The 19,755-nt window shown below is 35.1% G+C and overlaps 1 protein-coding gene across 8 annotated transcripts in view; it reads left to right on the forward strand.

The window, feature by feature from the left end:
- RAB3IP (RAB3A interacting protein) overlaps positions 1-19,755 on the forward strand; it is a 66,397-nt gene that overhangs the window by 34,044 nt on the left and 12,598 nt on the right. For all 8 annotated transcript variants that reach the window (XM_055236663.2, XM_055236667.2, XM_055236666.2 and 5 more), the window contains exons 4-8: positions 4,544-4,639; positions 13,567-13,644; positions 14,270-14,473; positions 17,984-18,112; positions 19,388-19,500. In XM_055236663.2, coding sequence (XP_055092638.1) covers positions 4,544-4,639; positions 13,567-13,644; positions 14,270-14,473; positions 17,984-18,112; positions 19,388-19,500 — 620 coding nt within the window. The remainder of the gene's footprint in view (positions 1-4,543; positions 4,640-13,566; positions 13,645-14,269; positions 14,474-17,983; positions 18,113-19,387; positions 19,501-19,755) is intronic.

Here is a 19,755-nt window from a genome sequence, read left to right on the forward strand (position 1 = left end):
CCTGGAAGCCTGTCCGATTTGCTTAGACAGATGCATGTTTCCCCGCAATTCCCTGCACAGATGGGATAGTTCCCCAACTGTAGCAAAAGGAACTGGAGCTGAGACTGGGACCCCTTACACTCTGCTGTAGGATGGAGGCTGGTGAGCTTGCCCCAGTGGCCCACATCCATGTTTCCCAGTAATTTCCTGCATGGATGGGACAGTTTACCAACTGCAGGGAGAGGGGCTGGAGCTGAGTCTGGGCCCCTTCACTGCTGTGGGACAGAGGCTGGAAAACCCACCAGGGTAGCCCAGCCAGGCAAGCTTCCCCTAGAAGCTCCCTGCACAGGTGGGACATTTCCCTGACTGTAGTGAGAGAGGCTGGAGTGGAGAGTGGGATCCTTTAGGACCTGCTTTGGGACAAAGGCTGACAGGTCCTTCAAGGAGGCTCAGACAGACAAATCATTCCTGGGTTGTGGGATATGGGTAAATCTTCTGGGTCCTTGTGCAAGCAGTAATAAACGGCCCATGGCTGGGTGGCAGAAGGGTTGGAGCCAATTTACAGGGTAACTTTCAGGACTGCTGCCAAGACCAATGTCAGTGGGCAGATGAAGCTTGCTGCCTAGGCACTAGTGTGCTTGATTCCTCCTAAATCTTTTTTTTTTTTAATTAGTATTTTGGAAGGCTTGATTTTTGTTTTGTTATTTTTAATCAAATACATTTATGTATCCTAAAAGTTCTATATATACTACCTTTGTTTCCTGCCATAAACAATACTAAACTGTTTCTTCCCTTTTCCTGTATCATTTAATTTTAGTTACAAGTATTATCTTAATGCCAATCACTATGTTCATAAATGTACTTGGGTTTATCCCAGTTGATTTGAGAGCTTCAAGTTATAACTCTTTTTCCAAGTAACACTTAAGAAGTTAGTACACTTAGTTTCACCTTTCTTGTAATTTTTTTGGTTTTTAAAAGTAATATGTGTTAATTTTACATCCCTTGAGCTTATATCATTTTTATACCATTTTGTCAGTTTTATCTCCATTTTTAAAAAATTGACACTTTTTTAGAGCAGTTTTAGGTTCACAGCAAAATTGAAAGTACAGAGTCCCCATGTACTTGCTGTCCCCACACACGCACAGCATCCCCCCCATTAGCATCCCCTCCCAGAGTGGTACGTTTCTTAAAATTAATACACCTCCATTGACACATTGTCTCCCAAAGTTCATAGTTTACATTAGGGTTTACTCTTGGTGTTGTACATGCTGTGGATTTTGATGAATGTATAATGACATGTGTCTACCATGATAGTATCTTACAGAATAGTTTCACTGACCTAAAAATCTTCTGTGCTCTGCCTGCTCATCCCTTTCTCCCCAAAAACCCCGGCAACCAATGATCTTTTTAACATCTCTGTAGTCTTACCTTTTCCAGATTGTCATAGAGTTGGAATCATATAGTGTGTAGCCTTTTCAGATTGACTTCTTTCACTTAGTAATGTGCATTTAATCTTTTATGTCCTTTCATGCCTTGTTCATTTTCTTTTAGCACAAAATGGTGTTTCACTGTCTGGATGTACCACAGTTTATTCATTCACCTAGTAAAGGCCATCTGCTGCTTCTAAGTTTGGGCAATTATGAGTGAATAAAGCTGCTGTAAATGTGTGTTTGCAGGTTTTTGTGTGGACATGTTTTTGACTAATTTAGGCAAATACCAACAAGTGTGATTGCTGGATCCCATGGTAAAGTATGGTTAGCTTTGTAAGAAATTGCCAAACTATCTTCCAAAGTAGCTTTCCCAATTTGGATTGTCACTAGCAATAAATTAGAGTTCCTATTCGTTCACATTCTCTTTTGCATTTGATATTATCAGTTTTAATCCCCCTTTGGGGGATTAAAAAACTATATTACCACCACAGTTACAACACCACTAACTCATGTTCTGAGTTTTAGCCATTCTAGTAGGTATGCAGGGTATCTCATTGTTTTTTTGTTTTGTTTTTTCTTTTTGAGATCGAGTCTCGCTCTATCACCCAGGCTGGGGTGCAGTGGTGCAATCTTGGCTCATTGCAATCTCCGCCTCCCGGGTTCAAGGGATTTTCCTGCCTCAGCCTTCTGAGTAGCTGGGATTACAGGCACGTGCCACCAAGCGTGGCTAATTTTTGTATTTTTAGTGGAGACGGGGTTTCACCATGTTGGTCAGGCTGGTCTCGAACTCCTGACCTCGTGATATACTCGCCTCAGCCTCCCAAAGTGCTGGGATTACAGGCATGAGCCACTACACCCAGCCATCTCACTGTTTTAATTTGTGATTCCTTAATAAGATATGATGTTGATCATCATTTCACATGCTTATTTGTCATCTGTGTATCTGTCTTCTCTGGTGAAGTGTCTGTTTTGGTCATTTGCCCAGTTTTTAATTGGGTTGTTCTTTTCTCACTGTTGGATTTTAAGTGTTCTTTGTATATTTTGGATAACAGTAGTTTATCACACAGGTCATTTGCAAGTATTTTTTTCCCAATTTGTGTCTTGTCTTCTCATTCTCTTGATATTCCCATCTTTTAGTTTTAGTTCTAAAGTTAGATGTATTTTCTTCTTACCCCAGTCCATCATGTTACAGCTTCTCCAGTTTTTTTTGTTATTTTGTTTATTTAATCTGAAACATTCTCTGCTCCACTCAGGCAAGCTCATAGGAGAGATATTTTCTAAGGTCTTACAGGTTTATGACTTTGTGATCGTACACTTGAAGGACACTTTGGCTGGATATAAAATACTCAGCTCACATTTTTTCCTTTGAGTATCTTAAAAATGTTACTTCATTGTTTTCTAACATAAATGTTGCCGTTGAAATTCAGTACCAGTCTGATTTTCTTTCCCTTATAGGTGACTTGGCTTTGTATATAACTTTGTTAATGTGATAACTTTACATATTTTTGTGTCCCATGTTTAAATGATCTGGATTTCCCTGGACTATTAGGAAGAGATTCCTATGAAAGAATAAATCAGGATAGCTTTATCAGTTTACATTTGAAGGTCTTTCTCCTCTGTTGTTTTTGGAGTGTGTGTGTAGCCCCTTTTGTCTCTTAGGTAATCCTTGCAAAAAGGTTTTTCTTTTCTAGCGCACTGTTTCTGAGAGCTTTACATGCTTAGCATCCCATCATAGGATACTTATTTTCTCTCTCCAGTATTTTCTGTCAACAGTTTCCTTTGGAACTTTGCCACTCCATTCCCTCTTTATATCTGATCCTTCCTTCTCCCTGTCTTCATTGCCCTGCAGTTTTGTTTGAGACTTGAGAGTTTTTTTCCCCTTAGGGTGAGACTCCGTCCTTCTGGTGAGGGCTCTTTGTTACGTACTCCTCTAAGATGCTTGAGAGTTTAGAGCTTCATAGCACTCTTTGCTGCGTATAGGACTGACTATACAGGTTTTTGCAGTCACCTGCAAGTTGGAGCCTGTGAAAACCTTTTCCTTTCTCTCCATTTATTCTTAGATTTGCTCTCCGAGTTTTCTCCAAAGATAGAGTCCTGTGCTTGTGGAGTATTTCTTAGTGATTTTTGGGTTTCGTTGCTTTGTAGGGTACCTCTGTTGTAGCTTTAATTTCCTGCTGCTTTTGTACATCTGGTGATCATGCATTGTGAGCAGTTTATCCACATTCTCTTAATATTCTGAGAATTATGGAGATTCTCTTTTACTTAGTTTCATTGGGATCTTCTCATATTCCTGTTGGTATATCTGGTTTTTAGGAGTTATCTTTGGGGGATTAAAAGATTATACTGCCACAATTATAACACCACTAACTCATTATTTTATGTTTAATTGTGACTAATATGTAAGGAGCTTAGATTTTTTCCCCCCCTATGTTTGAAAGGTTAGTTTAGGGCTACTTAAGTATACAAAATTGCATATGCTTAATATCTGAATAAAGGAATTTTAAAACATCTATATGTGACCTGGTGAGGAGTTGAATATAAATGTAGAATGTGATTTTTGGTAACATTTTTCTTGATTTTAAATGCAAATATGCATTATTTCTATCTGGTTACACTCTTTAATGGATATAGTCTCCTAATAGATATTTTAGATTAGTTGCAGTATGGTACATGAAGTTACCTATAAGTAAATAGCTTTTAAAGTAAACATGAAAAAAAGTGAATTTTTATTGAAATATGCATAATTAAATTCCTTACTTGATGGAAATAAATATGTATAGCAAAAAGTTAAAGGAAAAAAAGTCATTTTGTTTATTTTCACCTGTAATATATATTATATATATTTTATATATAATATATACTATATATATTTTATATATATAATATATATTTTCAATTTTTGGATATTTTATGAAAGAAATGTGAAAATTTAATTCGTTGGTTGGGATTTTCTGTAATTTTGGACTTGCCTAATTGTCTTCCACATAGCAGGTGCTAGATAAATATTTTCAATGTGAACATTGTCGGAAGTGACAGTATTCATATTTTATAATTTTATTAGTAAAGATTATATAGTCTGCTGAATCTAACTTCAAACTATGGAGATCCAAAATAAAATTATCAATTTCTCTTAGGAACTGAAGTTAAAAGATGAAGAATGTGAGAGGCTTTCAAAAGTGCGAGATCAACTTGGACAGGAATTGGAAGAACTCACAGCTAGTCTATTTGAGGTTGGTCTATTTACATCTTGGCCAACAGCAACATCTTGACTTTTATATATTGACAAAATTGTATTTTGAGGGAATCTTGAAAAAGATTTGCTTAGCTTCATGTATATTTATAAGTCCTCTAAGCAAAAGAGAAATCTTTAAGCAATGTAGAGTTTACAACTTAAGATGATGTGAAAAGAAATAAAAAACAACTATGGGCTACCAGTATCAGATTATTTAAAAATGTATGTGTGCAAAGAAAGGAGGCAAATTTTAATATTGATTTTTATTTTGCCAAGTATTTATGGGCTACTTTAGATTAACTACATATGACTGTACAACTAAGAGGGCAAACTCTTTGAGATAGTCATCTTATATGGGATGATTTGAGAAATGTTAGAAGGCACATCTACTTGTAAGAAGGCATACTTTTTATATCCGGCCCGCCACCAGGAAAAATTTCTACCTAACTGGAGCAGTGTTTCTCCATAGGGGTGCCACTAACATTGTAGGACATTTAGTGTCCTTGGTGTTTTAGTCAGGGTTCTCCAGAAAAACAGAGCCTATATACATATACATGTATAGAGAGATACAGAGAGGGAGAGAGAAGGACAGAGGCACCCATTATTATAGGGAGAGTTGGCTCTTGCTGTTATGGAGGCTGGCAAGTCCCAGGGAGCTGCAGTGGGAGTCAGCAAACTGGAGGCCCAGGAGGGTTGATGGTGCACTTCCAGTCCAACTTTGAAGGTCTGAGAACTGGGAAGAGCAAATGTTTCAGTTTGAGTCTGAAGACAGAAAAAAAATCTCTTCCTTGAGGGAGGGTCACCCTTTTTTGTTCTATTCAGGCCATCAACTGATTGGATGAGGGTCACCCACATTCTAGAGGGCAGTCTACTTTACTCAGTCTACCAATGTGAATGTTATTCTTATCCAGAAACATTCAGGATAATGTTTGACTACATATTCGAGCACCCTGTGATTCAGTCAAGTTGACATACACAATTAACCATCATAATAGGCTTTGGTCAAAAAAGTGCTAGTAATACCTCTGGTCATTTTGACAGCATACAAATACCCCTGGGGATGAGGTGAGGGTAGTACTTCCATGAGTAAGAACTGTTGCCGTAAAGTGTCTCCTTTGGGTTAAGACCTTGAGTGTTTAGAAGTTCCTTAACAAAAACATTGATGTGTTACTGGAATGGCTAATGCCATTATCATTTAACGATATATGTATTTTTTTTCCTAAAGATTTGTTCTTAAAACTTTTATTATAATAAACTTGGGGGTGGAAATTCCATCACCTTTTGTTATTATTTATTCATAATCTATTTCACAGTCTCAGGTATGTATATATTCTTACCTAGTTGTAATTTAATATTTTGTGTTTTTCTAAATAACATTTTTAATGTTGCTGCACCATCACTAATTGTAATGATAGTCATAATCTACTAAGTGCCTGTTACACAACTTTTATCATTACAAGTAACATTGCCCTGAATGTCTTTAGACATGTAGGGCTTTCCATGCCTTTTCTGCTCCATACCCCTTTGCCTTCTTTTCTGTCTTTTTGGGGTCATTTTCTTTCATGAACATTTTAAAACTAATCTGTTTATTTATTTAGCTAGCTAGTCATCAGAGATGAGAGGAGAATAAATTTAAGGATAGGAAGAGTGGAAAGTTAAAGAGATAGAATAGAAGCTATGTGACTTGTTACATTTCTGAATAGAAGATTATACAGAAACATTAGATTTTTCTTCCAGTATTGTCTGACTGGAAGAAAATTTTGTAGTGATACGGATATTAGGTAAGAAAGCAAATATATTAAACTATTTATGTTAATTTTGATTTCCTGACTACTTGCATTTAATTTAGCTAGCCCTGCTTAGTTTCACCCATCTGCACATGTATGTATGTTTTCTCCCAATAATACTATGATGCATATAGGGCAGATTATTATCATTTTATCTGAGAAGAAAAGTGAGGCAGAGAGGCTAATGAGCATTGCAGGCACTCATATTCATGATCCTAACTCTTGCTTTATCTACTGTGAAAATCGTAAATGGCATTTCTGTTTGTTTCAAACCATGGAAAAGAAGTCATCACTGGGGCCTCTTATTTCTTCATTCCACACTCAGATGATCAGTTAAGTCTTTTGATGCTACCTCCAGGACATAGAGCACGTTGCCTTCCAAGCCATCATTTGTTAGCTAAATCAATAGATGCCAAACTTTTTGATCCTATACCTGATCAGTACAAGAAAAATTTGAGCATGTTGCCTCCATTATGATGAAGATACCTAATATTTATTGAGAGTTCCCTATGTGCTAGGCACATATAGGTAGTGTTCTATATGAACATGTATGCGTATTTATAAATTACACACACTTGCTAATGGACATACTAATATGTTAACATACATTGTAAATACAAGTTTTAAAAGGTAAGACAATAAAAATGCTTAACATTTTTATTATGGTACAAAAATTCTCATTAAAACAGTTATACACACACATGTTTTATATATACTTAGTGAGAGGAGTGTGATTGAATATGTTACTTTATTTTAGAAGATCTTGTTTTAACAGTTTATTATCCAGATGAAGGTCTGGTCTAAGTTCCATTTTCAAAAGTAGATCTAATAACTGCTGATAACTCACACATCTATTGGTCTAATGTAAGAAATACATCTTTCCCTATTTTAAATCATTATTTTGTCATTATAGATTTCATTGTGCAGAAATCGGTAGAGTATACTTACACAAACCAAGATGTGGTAAAACCTAGGTAGTACAGCCTATTACACACCTTGGCTATATGATATTGCTTATTGCTCCTGGGCTGCAAACCTGTATAACATGTTACTATACTGAATACTGTAGGCACTTGTGACACAATGGTAAATATTTATGTATCTAAACATAGAAAAAGTAAAGTAAAAATAAATATGGTATTATAATTTTATGGGACCACTGTCATGTATGCGGTCCATTGTTCACTGAAATGTTATGTGGTGCATGACTGTATATATGCACCCAACATCAAAGCACCTAAATGTATAAAACAAACTGACAGATCTGAAGGCTGATATAGTAATACATTAATAGTAGGTGACTTCAATACCCCAGTCTCTCTAATGAGTAGATTATTCAGACAGAAAATTAATAAGGAAACAGCAGAACTGTATAACACTATAAACCAAATGGATCTAACAGATATGTATGGAACTTTTAACACAACAGCAAAAGAATATACATTCTTCTCAGGTGCACGTGAAACATTCTCCAGTATAGTTCATGTTAGGTCACAAAACAAGTCTCAAATTTAAGAAGATCAAAATCATTCTAAGAATCTTTTCCACTCACAATGGAATTCAATTAGGAATCAATAATAGTAAGAAAACAGGAAAACTTAAATATGTGGAAACTAAACAATGGTATCCTTTTGAACAACCTTTGAGTCAAAGAAAAAATCAAAAGGGAACTTGAAAAGTTTCTTGAGACGAATAAAACTGAAAACACAACGTACCAAAACTTAAGAGATGCAGAAAAAGCAGTACTAAGAGGGATAAAGGCCTACATTAAAAAAGAAGAACAATCTCAAACAACCTAACTTTATACCTCAAAGAATTAGAAGGAGAACAAACTAAGTCCAAACTTAGCAGAGGGAAGGGAATAACAAAGATCAGAGTAGAAAGAGAGAATAGGAAAATATTAGAAAATATTAAGAAAACCTGAGTTTGTTTCTTGAAAAAAATAAAAACCCTTAGCTAGACAAACCAAGAAAATAGAGGACTCAAATCAGAAATAAAGAGGAGGTATTACAATGGATGCTTCAGAAATAAAAAAGATCATAAGTGACTTTTATGAACCACATGCCAATCAATTGGATAATCTAGAAGAAATAGATAAATTCCTAGAAACTGAATCAGTTTTCTGGAATCAAATTCCGGAAAATGGAATCAAGAAGTAGAAACAAAAAAGCCCAAGATTAGATGGCTTCACAGGTAAATTCTACCAAACATTCAAAGAAGAATCAGTGCCAATTCTTTTTACACTCTTAGAAAAATAGAAGAGGGAACACTTCCAAATTCATTTTATGAGGCCACTATCACTCTAATACCAAAGCCAGTAAATGTACCACAAGGAAAAAACTATAGGCCAATATTCTCAATGAACATAGGTGCAGAAGCCCTTAATAAAATGTTAGAAAATCAAATTCAGTAACATATTAAAAGGATTATATACACTATGATCAAATGGGATTTGTCCCTGGGATGCAAGGATGCATCAACATAGGCAAATCAATCAGTGTGATAAACCACAGTAATAGAATGATATAGTAACATACATTATAATCTTAATAGAAGCAGAAAAAGCATTTGACAAAATTCCACATTCATTTATGCTAAAACTCTCAACAAAATAGATGTAGGAACTTACTTTAAGACAATAAAGACCATATACGGAAAACCCATAGCTAACAATCATAATGGGGGAAATTGAAAGCTTTTCCTCTAAGATCTGGTATAAGACAAGGATGCCCACTCTTCACCATTTCTGTACAGCACAGTTCTGGAATGTTAGAGCAATCAGTCAAGAAAAAGAAAAGGCAACCAAATTGGAAAGGAAGAAATAAAACAATCTCTGTGTGCAGATGACATGATTACAAATGTAGAAAATTCTAAAGATTCAACAACAAAAAAGTTAGAACTAATAAATGAATTTGATAGGGTTGCAGGATAAAAAAATTAATGATTTTTCTATACATGGACAACCAGTTACCTGAAAAGGAATTTAAGAGAACAATCTCATGATTTCAGTGTCAAAAAGCATCAGAAAGAATAAAATACTCAGGAATAAACTTAACCAAAGAGGCAAAAAGACTTGTATACTGAAAATTATAATACAGTTAATGAAGGGAATTAAGACACAGATGGAAAGAGATTTGTGTTCATTGGTTGGAAGAATTAATACTGTTAAAATGTCTATTCTACCCAAGTGATTTACAAATACAATGCAATCCCTGTGAAAATCCCAATGGCATTTTTTACAGAAGTAGGAAATTCATAAGGAACTACAAAAGACATTAATAGCCAAAGTAATTTTTTTTTTTTTTTTTGAGGTGGAGTCTTGCTCTGTTGCCTAGGCTGGAGTGCAATGGTGTGATCTTGGTTCACTGTAACCTCTGCCTCCTAGGTTCTAGCTTTTCTCCTGTCTCAGCCTCCTGCGTAGCTGGGATTAAAGGTGTGCACCACCACGCCCAGATAATTTTTGTATTTTTAGTATTAATGGGTTTCACCACGTTGGCCAGGTTGGTCTTGAACTCCTGACCTCAGGTGATCCACCTGCCTCAGCCTCCCAAAGTGCTGGGATTACAGGTGTGAGCCACCATGCCCAGCCCCAAAGTAATCTTGAGCAAGAAAAATAAAGCTGGATGCATCACACTTCCTGATTTCAAAGTACATGACAAAGTTACAGAATTAAAAACAGTATGGCACTGATATAAAAACAGACATGTGGACTAATAGAAGAGAATAGAGAGCCCAGAAATGACACATTTATGGTTAGCTGACCCTCAACAAAGATGCTAAGGACACCTAGTGGGGAGTAGATAGTCTTATCAATAAATGCTGCTGAGAAAATTGGATATCCACATGCAAATGAATGAAATTAGACCCTGATCTCGCACCATAAAGAAAAATTCAAACGGATTAAAGACTTACACGTAAGACCTGAAACTGTAAAACTCAGAAGAAACAAGGAAAAAGCTTCTTGAGGTTGGTCTGGGCAGTGATTTTTTTGGATGTGACACCAAAAGCACAGGCAACAAAAACAAAATGGACAAGTGGGAGTGCATCAAACTAAAAAGCTCTGCCCAGCAAAAAACAGTCAACAAAATGAAAAAGCAGCATACTGAATGGGAAAACATATTTGCAAACCATGTATCTGATAAGGAGTTAATATCCAAAGTATATAAGGTGTGCAGTAGCAAAAAACAACCCAATTAAAAGATGGGCTAGGGGCCTGAATAGACATTTCTCCTAAGAAGACATACAAATGGCCAACCAGTATATGATAAGGTACCCAGCATCAGTAATCATCAGGTAAATGCCAGTCGCTCCCCAGTGAGATAGCACCCCACACTGGTTAGAATGGCTATTATCAAAATACAAAAGATAGTAAATGTTGGCAAGGATGTGGAGAAAAGGAACTTGTCCGCTATTGGTGGGAATGTAAATTGGTACAGCCATTATGGAAAACAGTATGGAAGTTTCTCCTCAAAAAATTAAAAATAAAGCTACTGCATGATCCAGCAATCCCACTTCCAGATATATATCCAAAAGAAAATCGCTATCCTGATGAGTTATCTGTACTTCCATGTTCATTGCAGCATTATTCACAGTAGCAAAGTTATGGAAACAAGTTATATGTCTATTGATGAATGGATAAAGAAAATGTGGGGGGTATGTGTGTGTATATGAATACTACTCAGTCTTAGAAAATGGAAATCCTGCCTTTTGCAACAACATGCGTGAACCTGGAGGACAGTTTGCTAAGTGAAATAAGCAAGACACAGACAAATGCTACATTATCTCACTTATATGTGGAATGTAAAATAGTCGAGCTCATAGAAGCACAGAGTAGACTGGTGGTTGTCAGGGGTTGGGAAGTGGGAGAAATGGGAGATGTTGGTCATTGGTACAAAGTGTCAGTTATGCAGGATGGATAAATTCTGAAGACCCAATGTACAGCATGACTATATTGTATGTTGCAAATTTGCTAAGAAGGTAGACCACATGTGTGCTCACCACCTCCCCTCCAAAAAAAAAAAAAAAAAAGGTAACTGAGAGGTGCTGGATATGCTAAAAGAGAAACAAAATGATATATATATATTTCAGTGTTAATAAATATTTATTAAAACAGCCACACTAATTTGTGTATTATCTATGGCTGCTTTCACATTGCAATGGCAGAGCTGAGGAGTTGCAACTGAGGCTGTATATGTATACATAGCATTTGACTCTTTACAAAAAAAGTTTACTGATCCTGGTATAGGTGATACTTACATCATTTTCTGCTTTGGAAGGACAGTGTGATGGAAAATTTTCAAACTTTTTTTGAGTCTACCTTTTGATGTTTTTTGTCAATTTTTTAAAATTTCTGTAAAAATTCTGCTTGTCATCTTTTTAGCAACTGATCCTGCCCCAGTCTAGTGCTCATCTTTCCTTTTGGGGCTCCAATTACATGTATGTTATACCTTTTCACTGTAACCCTTATGTCTGTAGTGGAAAAGTCACCTAAAATTTCACGTCACTTCTAAGTTTACTTCACTATTTTGTTCTCAGATACCTTCAAACACATTTTAAAAACAAAAAACTTACCTAGCTTTTCCAATCGTTCTCCGTTGGAGGTTTGGTCCAAATTGCATAATCCACTATTAATGAAAGCAGAGTCCATTTCCAAAAATGTAGTCAACTATTCTCTCCATAGTATGAATTACTTTTGCATTTAAAGTTAAAATGTTACTTATCTTGAAGGGTCAGATTAGCTGTGTTTATTATTTTTAAAACATGGCCAAATAGTCTTGTGTTGACAGCCACTTGTCCCAGAAAAATTCAGCAAATCTGAAACATTTGTTATTTTTTAAAGGAGAATATTTAACTCATTAAATTTGACAGCTCTTAAGGACTTTGCCAAGATAGCCAGAATAATAGTGCATGGAATATCTTCATGGTTAATATCATTTTGCTATAAATCATTGATAGTAAAGATTCTCCTGTTTAATATAAGCTGCAAATTCACATTCATGGGCACACACAAACTGCAATTGTTACAATCTGTAAAAGCGAATGAACAAATGGGAAACAAACAGTCAAACTCTGATGTAAAGAACTTCCACCTTTCCATTCTACCACTGTGCATTTTGACAGATCTAGTGAGGGTGCCATTGTCAAACTATTCATTAAATATCTTTGAAGCTCATTTCCTTCCTTCCTCTGATAAATTGTAAATTGAAGTTCTAAAACATAAGTTCTTAAATCTCAGGGCACAATCTCAAGCACCCTATATATGCTTCCAGTCCATTCTTAATCCCTTACAGGGATTATTCTATACAAGGGCATACTCTTTTAAAAATAAAATGATCATGTCTTCCTTAAAAAACTGTAAGGCTTCATATTGCATTTAGAATAAAACCCGCAATTCTTATTCTGATATTTGATTGATACATATAATCAGAATGTAAGCTCCTTAAGAGCAGGGACTTTGTCCTTTCCCAGTATGTAATCAGCATCTGGAGCAGTACCTCACAAGGAGATGACATGAGTAAATATCTCATGAATAAACATTATATGAATAAAAAGGAATTAAATACCTAGAGTTTCATATTTGTGGTACTAGAAGATTAAAACTCTATTAAAGGGTAAACTGATTTGCCTTTTTAGGTTGCTCTGCACAAAATTGTCACATAATATAATTTTGTGAATGTTTTTATTGAAAGCTCTAAGGCTTCTTAGCTGTCATTACTGTAAACTGCAACGTTGGCGTGTTAATGTTTTTACTTGTCCCTCCTGTATGTCTTTGCTGTGACTAATAAGAACATATATAGTGACCACATTATAAAAAGCTGACTTCAAAGGAGTTGGCTTTGACATATTGGTCATTGTTTGCCTTCATCACATTCACAGTCCTTACACAAGCATTTATCAGGATGATTGATCTCAACTTGGCTGCCTCAGTGGTAATAGGTCGTAAAAGAAGGCACCTGTTCCTAATGTCTCATAGTTTGTCTCTCTGTTGTCAACTGCTGCTTCCATAGTTGACATTGAATACTTATTTTCAGGCTAACTTGTTGTAGTGTATCTTTGCTTCAAACGTAAACACTTGGCAAGAGCTTTTTGAAAACAAATGCTACTTTGTTTCTAAAATTTGAGATGTTAACTTTTTCAGGAAGCTCATAAGATGGTGAGAGAAGCAAATATCAAGCAGGCAACAGCAGAAAAACAGCTAAAAGAAGCACAAGGAAAAGTGAGTTTTTGCAGCTCTTAATAGTATAAAATAAATTAGTGATAACTGTTTTAAAGATACCTTAACATTGTTGGATTTTATTCTGATTGTAAAGTAGCGCTTGTTTTCAATTTGGAAACTACAGAAAAATAGAAGAAAATAGCTACTGTGTAGATATAATTAATAGTAAACATTTGGTGTCCATTTGTATGAGAACCAAATGATTTAAAGCCTTGTAAATCACATGAATTATCCAAAGGATTATAGAATCACGTTTTAATGTTAATACTTAGTTTTTAAATTCACTGAGAAAAGCCACCTGAATGTTACTAGATTTTACTGTTTTAGGAGTGAACTTCTACAACTAATCATAAGCTATTATATTTTGAAGATTTTGAAAATTCACATAAATGTTAGATATTTTGGTAATTTTCACAGTTTCATTTGACATTGTTAATAATAGATGAATCCAAACCATATGGAAATATCAAAAAACTTGATTTTAGTTTCTTTTTATTACTCCACAGGAAATACAAATTAAACTTACTTTTCATCTTTGAAAGTGTTTTGACCAGATTGCTAATATTTAGCTGCATCTGTCATGAAACATATTTAATGTATGTGACTATGTTGATTTCTTTCCAAGATTGATGTACTTCAAGCTGAAGTAGCTGCATTGAAGACACTTGTATTGTCCAGTTCTCCAACATCACCTACGCAGGAGCCTTTGCCAGGTGGAAAGACACCTTTTAAAAAGGGGCATACAAGAAATAAAAGCACAAGCAGTGCTATGAGTGGCAGTCATCAGGACCTCAGTGTGATACAGCCAATTGTAAAAGACTGCAAAGAGGTAACTCGTCAAGGACTGTCCCCTCTGACTCTGTTGATACTTGTTAATTCTCATCATTGAGGTGTCAGTTACCATTTTTGCCAGCAAAATTTTTAGTACAAAATATGCAGTATTAAGATGGGGGAGGCTTTATCTAGAGCTGGCTGCTTTCAGGGATTCTTCAGTTCCATTTTCTACCTGGCTGACCTTGGAGTACCTGCTGGAAACTTGGTAAGTTTCTTAATCTCAGTATTTCATTAAGGGAGGAAACTCTCATGTGCTGTCTAGAGGAGAGTGGGTGGCTTTAATGGTCTGGCTAGTCAAAATTTATTGCTAGAGTGTGCTTACAAAGTATGGATATAAGAAATATGTGAAAATAAGATGATTTTCTTAAAGATCAATACATTGCTTTTATTTAAATTCAGAGAGAAAGAATTTTATGTCAGCAAGGGAGTCCTAGATTTAATTTAGATAATTAAGCAACAAAAAATAGAAATAATGGTAGCCTTACAATGACATAAGGCTGGAATACATTTTGCTAAGTGAGATTTCAAGTTCTAGTAGAACAATTAGTGTCATTTTTGATCCCAAATTAGGTTTCACAGTTCAGCCAGTCTGTTATTCAGACACTTACAACTATGTAAGGCTACCATTATCATATATCCATAACAATTAAAAATTAAAAAATGAAATAACGGGCTGGGCATGGTGGCTCATGCCTGTAATGTCAGCACTTTGGGAGGCCGAGGCTGGAGGATCACCTGAGGTTGGGAGTTCGAGATCAACCTGACCAACATGGAGAAACCCTGTCTGTACTAAAGATACAAAATTAGCTGGGCATGGTGGCTCATGCCTATAATCCCAGCTACTCGGGAGGCTGAGGCAGGAGAATCCCTTGAACCTGGGAGGCGGAGGTTGCGGTGAGCTGAGATTGCGCCATCACACTCCAGCCTGGGCAACAAGAGCGAAACTCTGTCTCAAAATAATAATAATAATAATAGTCTTATTTTAAAAGATATGTTATAAAGATAACTGAAATAATATATAAATATTTTGAGCTCTTTAGAGTAAAAATTTTTAATCATCGTATACTGTGAGAATGCATTTCTAAGAGGATTGATCAATAATTTATGAAGCTTTCCCATTTCTTCTTAGAAGCCATCTTTTACATTGTTAAATTCACGTCCATCATTAATCTTGAAGAAATGTGTGTGCTTGTTAAATTTTTGTATGGAAGCCAGGAGTTTATTAAATGGAATAACCAATGTTGGTAACCTGTTTTAATTGAATTGCATTTTGACGAATTATCAATAAAAAAGATGCTGGTAAGAGAGAAGTTCAATACTTGGTTAAATCTGAATGTAACCAAATCCAAAATTCACATTGGTTTCTGTTAAATATTTAAGAAACTTCTTTATCCTAACTTTAATTCTAATTCTTTGGAATTTAAATAGCAATTTTAATTGCCTGGTACAACTTGTATTTTTGGTGTTTCTTACTCAGTATGTGTAAGTAATTATGTAGCTTTCCCCTCTATTTACACTAACAAAATTATAAGTGTCTTCTCATGGAACATGGTAAAGGTTCATTTTCAGTTTTTGAAATCCCTTAAAATGTGCGTAGGCAGCATATAACTCCAAAATAATAATCTTTGCTCTTCAGGTACGTGTTATATTCTGATGTTTCATGAAAAACTTGTCAAAAAGTCTTACTAGGCAAAGGAATTACATAAATTTGACCTGTGTAAGTCTTAGAAAAATATGTAACAATCTGGAGGAAAATATGATGGGGCACTCCGTTATGACATTAGCAACATGTCTTCTGCAAACATTTAAAATACATATGCATGCATGCAGACATACATTCCCAGTGCAAGGCTTTGGGATCAAGCCAGTTAGATTTGAATTCGGACTTTACTGCTTTCTTGCTATGCAATCTCGGGCAAGTTACAAATGGTGATCATAATATCTGTCTTGCACAGTTGTGAGGATTAAATGTTTGTAAAGTGCTTACGGTGGTTCCTGGCAGTCAGCTCTTAATAAATGGTTTAAATTACAGCCTTTAAACTAGAATCTTTCCTTAGAATACCACTTACCTGCTTTGGGGTTTATGCCCTTTTTCTTTTTTTCTTTTCTTTTTTTTTTTTTGATAAATTTGCATCTTTCTTAAAGAGTAACAGACTTAGATCATTAGTGTGTGCTCATATAAATCAATATATGTTGGGAACAAATACATTTGAGAAGTTAATATTAAACAGAAGTTAATATTAAAAGTTAAACTGGAGATGTGACATCTCTTATCAGAGCCAGGAAGTAAGTGAATTAGGAACAAAGATAAAAGTCTTATTTAGAAGATAAATGGAATTGAGGAAGTGTCCTTTTTCTCAGTAACTTTACAAAGAAAATGCATTTGAAAATGTAAGTATTGCTTATATGCTAATATTATTTATCCTGTTGCTTTTGCTTTGATTCAAGGAATTTATGAATTGGGCTGAAAAAAGATTCACATGGAGATTGCCCTTATACACCTTAAAAGGAAGTCTGTAGGAAGGCTTGGCTACACTCAGCTCTATGTTAACATTTTTGTAGACTACTTGCACATCTGATTGAGCTATCCTAGAGGCAGTCTGTAGCTGTAGTCAGTGCATCATTTACGGTATATCCAGTGCTTCTGGACAAGAGCAGCTTAGAGCTGTAGGATGGGGGAGACTGCTCTAGTTTGGGTGGCTGATGTCAGTGCAACTTTGTATTCCAGCAGATGCTGTTGAGCCGGACTGAGGGAATCTGAGAATCTGTGGGGAAGAATACTTGGGGGAAATTTATTAGGGAGGTGAGAAAGAGAGGGACAGCTGGAGGAGTGAATAGGAAGGCAGGTGCCAGCAGTGGATTATTATTGATGCCTAAGATGGTAGTTACTGGATGCCAAAAATATGTCAAAAATGTCTAAATAAATGTTGTATTTTAAGGTAATTTAGAAGGCTTTACATGTTCTTTTTTTTAATCCTGTTGCTTATGCAATAACATTTTGACAATTCTTTTTGGAATGCCTTCAAGTTATAGTAGAACAATTAGTGTCATTTTTGATCCCAAACTAGGTTTCGCAGTTCAGCCAGTCTCAGTTTATTCAGACACTGTAATTAATTAGGTTCCAAATTACCTTTTTATTGTTTTCAGAAAAGACTTGTCATCATTTATTATATTCTGAATAGTGTGCCACCTGTGTCTTAAGAGGAACTCCAGCATTTTTGGTGGGGATGGGAGAAGGAGCTCAGGGTGAGGATAATAGTAGCGTTATTGAACATGGTAGTGGATGATGCTTGGAAAAAGGCTAATGGTTATTTGAGAGTCATTTTTTAAAAAGGAAAACTGCTACCAGGTATTATGTAACTAATCAATAGTGGTTCAGTTTATTATTTTAAATGAAGAGCATTTTTTTCAGTGATGTTTAAATTAGTTTTGGTTTTGTAAAGTGGTTTTTATGTTTATACTTTTTAAAACGTGTTTTTGTGTTTTCCTTTGGTTTGTCTGTTAGGCTGACTTATCCTTGTATAATGAGTTCCGATTGTGGAAGGATGAGCCCACAATGGACAGGACTTGTCCTTTCTTAGACAAAATCTACCAGGAAGATATCTTTCCATGTTTAACATTCTCAAAAAGCGAGGTAATTTTTTTTTATTTTAGTAGGAATTCATTATAGTTGTTTCTGTACTTATTTTAAACTAAATCATATTACATATTTTAATATCTCTTACATAAATAAGTTATTATAAAATGTCATGTTTTACTATTTTTGCCATTCCATACTAGAATCATGATAATTTCTTGGCATTCAGTTACTGAACATCTTTTCTTATATGAGCAGAGGATCATTCACACTCAAATGTGTACTGTATTGGTGCCAGGTATTAAATAGGTATGGGGGATAGTACTTATTTCTTGATTTGCAGTCCAAGGTTCAGTGTAATTTGGGAAGTTCTCTACACACTCTGTTAAAGGCATTTGTTGTGTCTATCTGTACATGATTTAAAAGTCTTATTTTTTTATCTTTAAAACAGGAAAAGTAATGCCTTCTTTGCCTGTGCCACAGGATTGTTAAAAGGATAAAATGAAGTGGATTAAGTAGATGCAAAAACGTTAGAAAAATAAGGCAGTATAAAAATTTAAAGCTATAATTTTAATTTGTTCTTACATGTGAAAGGTTTGTCTACAAATATCCCGTCAATTAAAGTATAAGAAATTTAATCCTAAGAGTTTTATGTTAAGTCTTTCAAGCATTTAATTATAACGTTACTTATCAGGAGAAGTTAAGATGAACATTTTTCACACTTTTGATATGAATATGTCTTGTTCATTGTGGCTCTGTATCTGGTTTCAGGTAGGCCATTCAGTATTAGTAACTTTGCCAGATTAAAGAGGTTTTGCTGTTTCATCTGGTGTCAGTTGCTACCATCTTCATCTGGGCATTTAATATTTGCTAATTCAGCTAATTCTTTTGTAGACTCACTCTTGTGCACATAAATACAAATTCAGAAAATATACAGCTAATTAATGTATATTGGTGTGGTATAAATGACCAATGTTTAAAAATATTGTATACATTTAGCAGAATAAAGCTTTAGGATATTCATTTTGAAGTGGCATTAACTGTGGATATTAATCGTGGGTAAGGAGTGAACAGAGAGTGGAATTAATGCCTTTAATCCTCATCCAGATAATGAGGAAAGTTATTTTACCATAAGTAAATTGCCATTCATAACAGTGTTTGGATTATAAAATAAATCAAACCAAAATTATCTGATTTCTTCCTTTTTCATTTGCTAAAGCCAAGCTAGTGGAACTTGGGAGAAGAATAATTTATAAAATTAGTTTACTGTAGAACACAATTTTGATATTTTTCTGCCAGTATAGCATCTAGTACTTTTTCTTTTTTTTAAAGTTGGCTTCAGCTGTTCTGGAGGCTGTGGAAAACAATACTCTAAGCATTGAACCAGTGGGATTACAACCTATCCGGTTTGTGAAAGCTTCTGCAGTTGAATGTGGAGGACCAAAGTAGGTTTTTACGTGCATGAATTGTGAAAGTGACTGAGTCTTTGAAATGTTATGGGTTGCAGTTATTTAGTTTTTCTGGTTTTAAATGTAGTTATATTTCCCTCAGATTTCTCTTAAGCATCTGTGTAGCCCAAAGACAAATTCCTGAGACAGTGCGGAATATAGTATTTCAGATTTAGCATTAAAGGAGAGCCCTTTTAATTATAGGTTGGTGCAAAAGCAATCGTGCTTGTTGCCATTGAAAGTAATGGCAAC

This window comes from Symphalangus syndactylus, chromosome 13, assembly GCF_028878055.3.
Source record: "Symphalangus syndactylus isolate Jambi chromosome 13, NHGRI_mSymSyn1-v2.1_pri, whole genome shotgun sequence".
Taxonomy (NCBI): Eukaryota; Metazoa; Chordata; class Mammalia; order Primates; family Hylobatidae; genus Symphalangus; species Symphalangus syndactylus.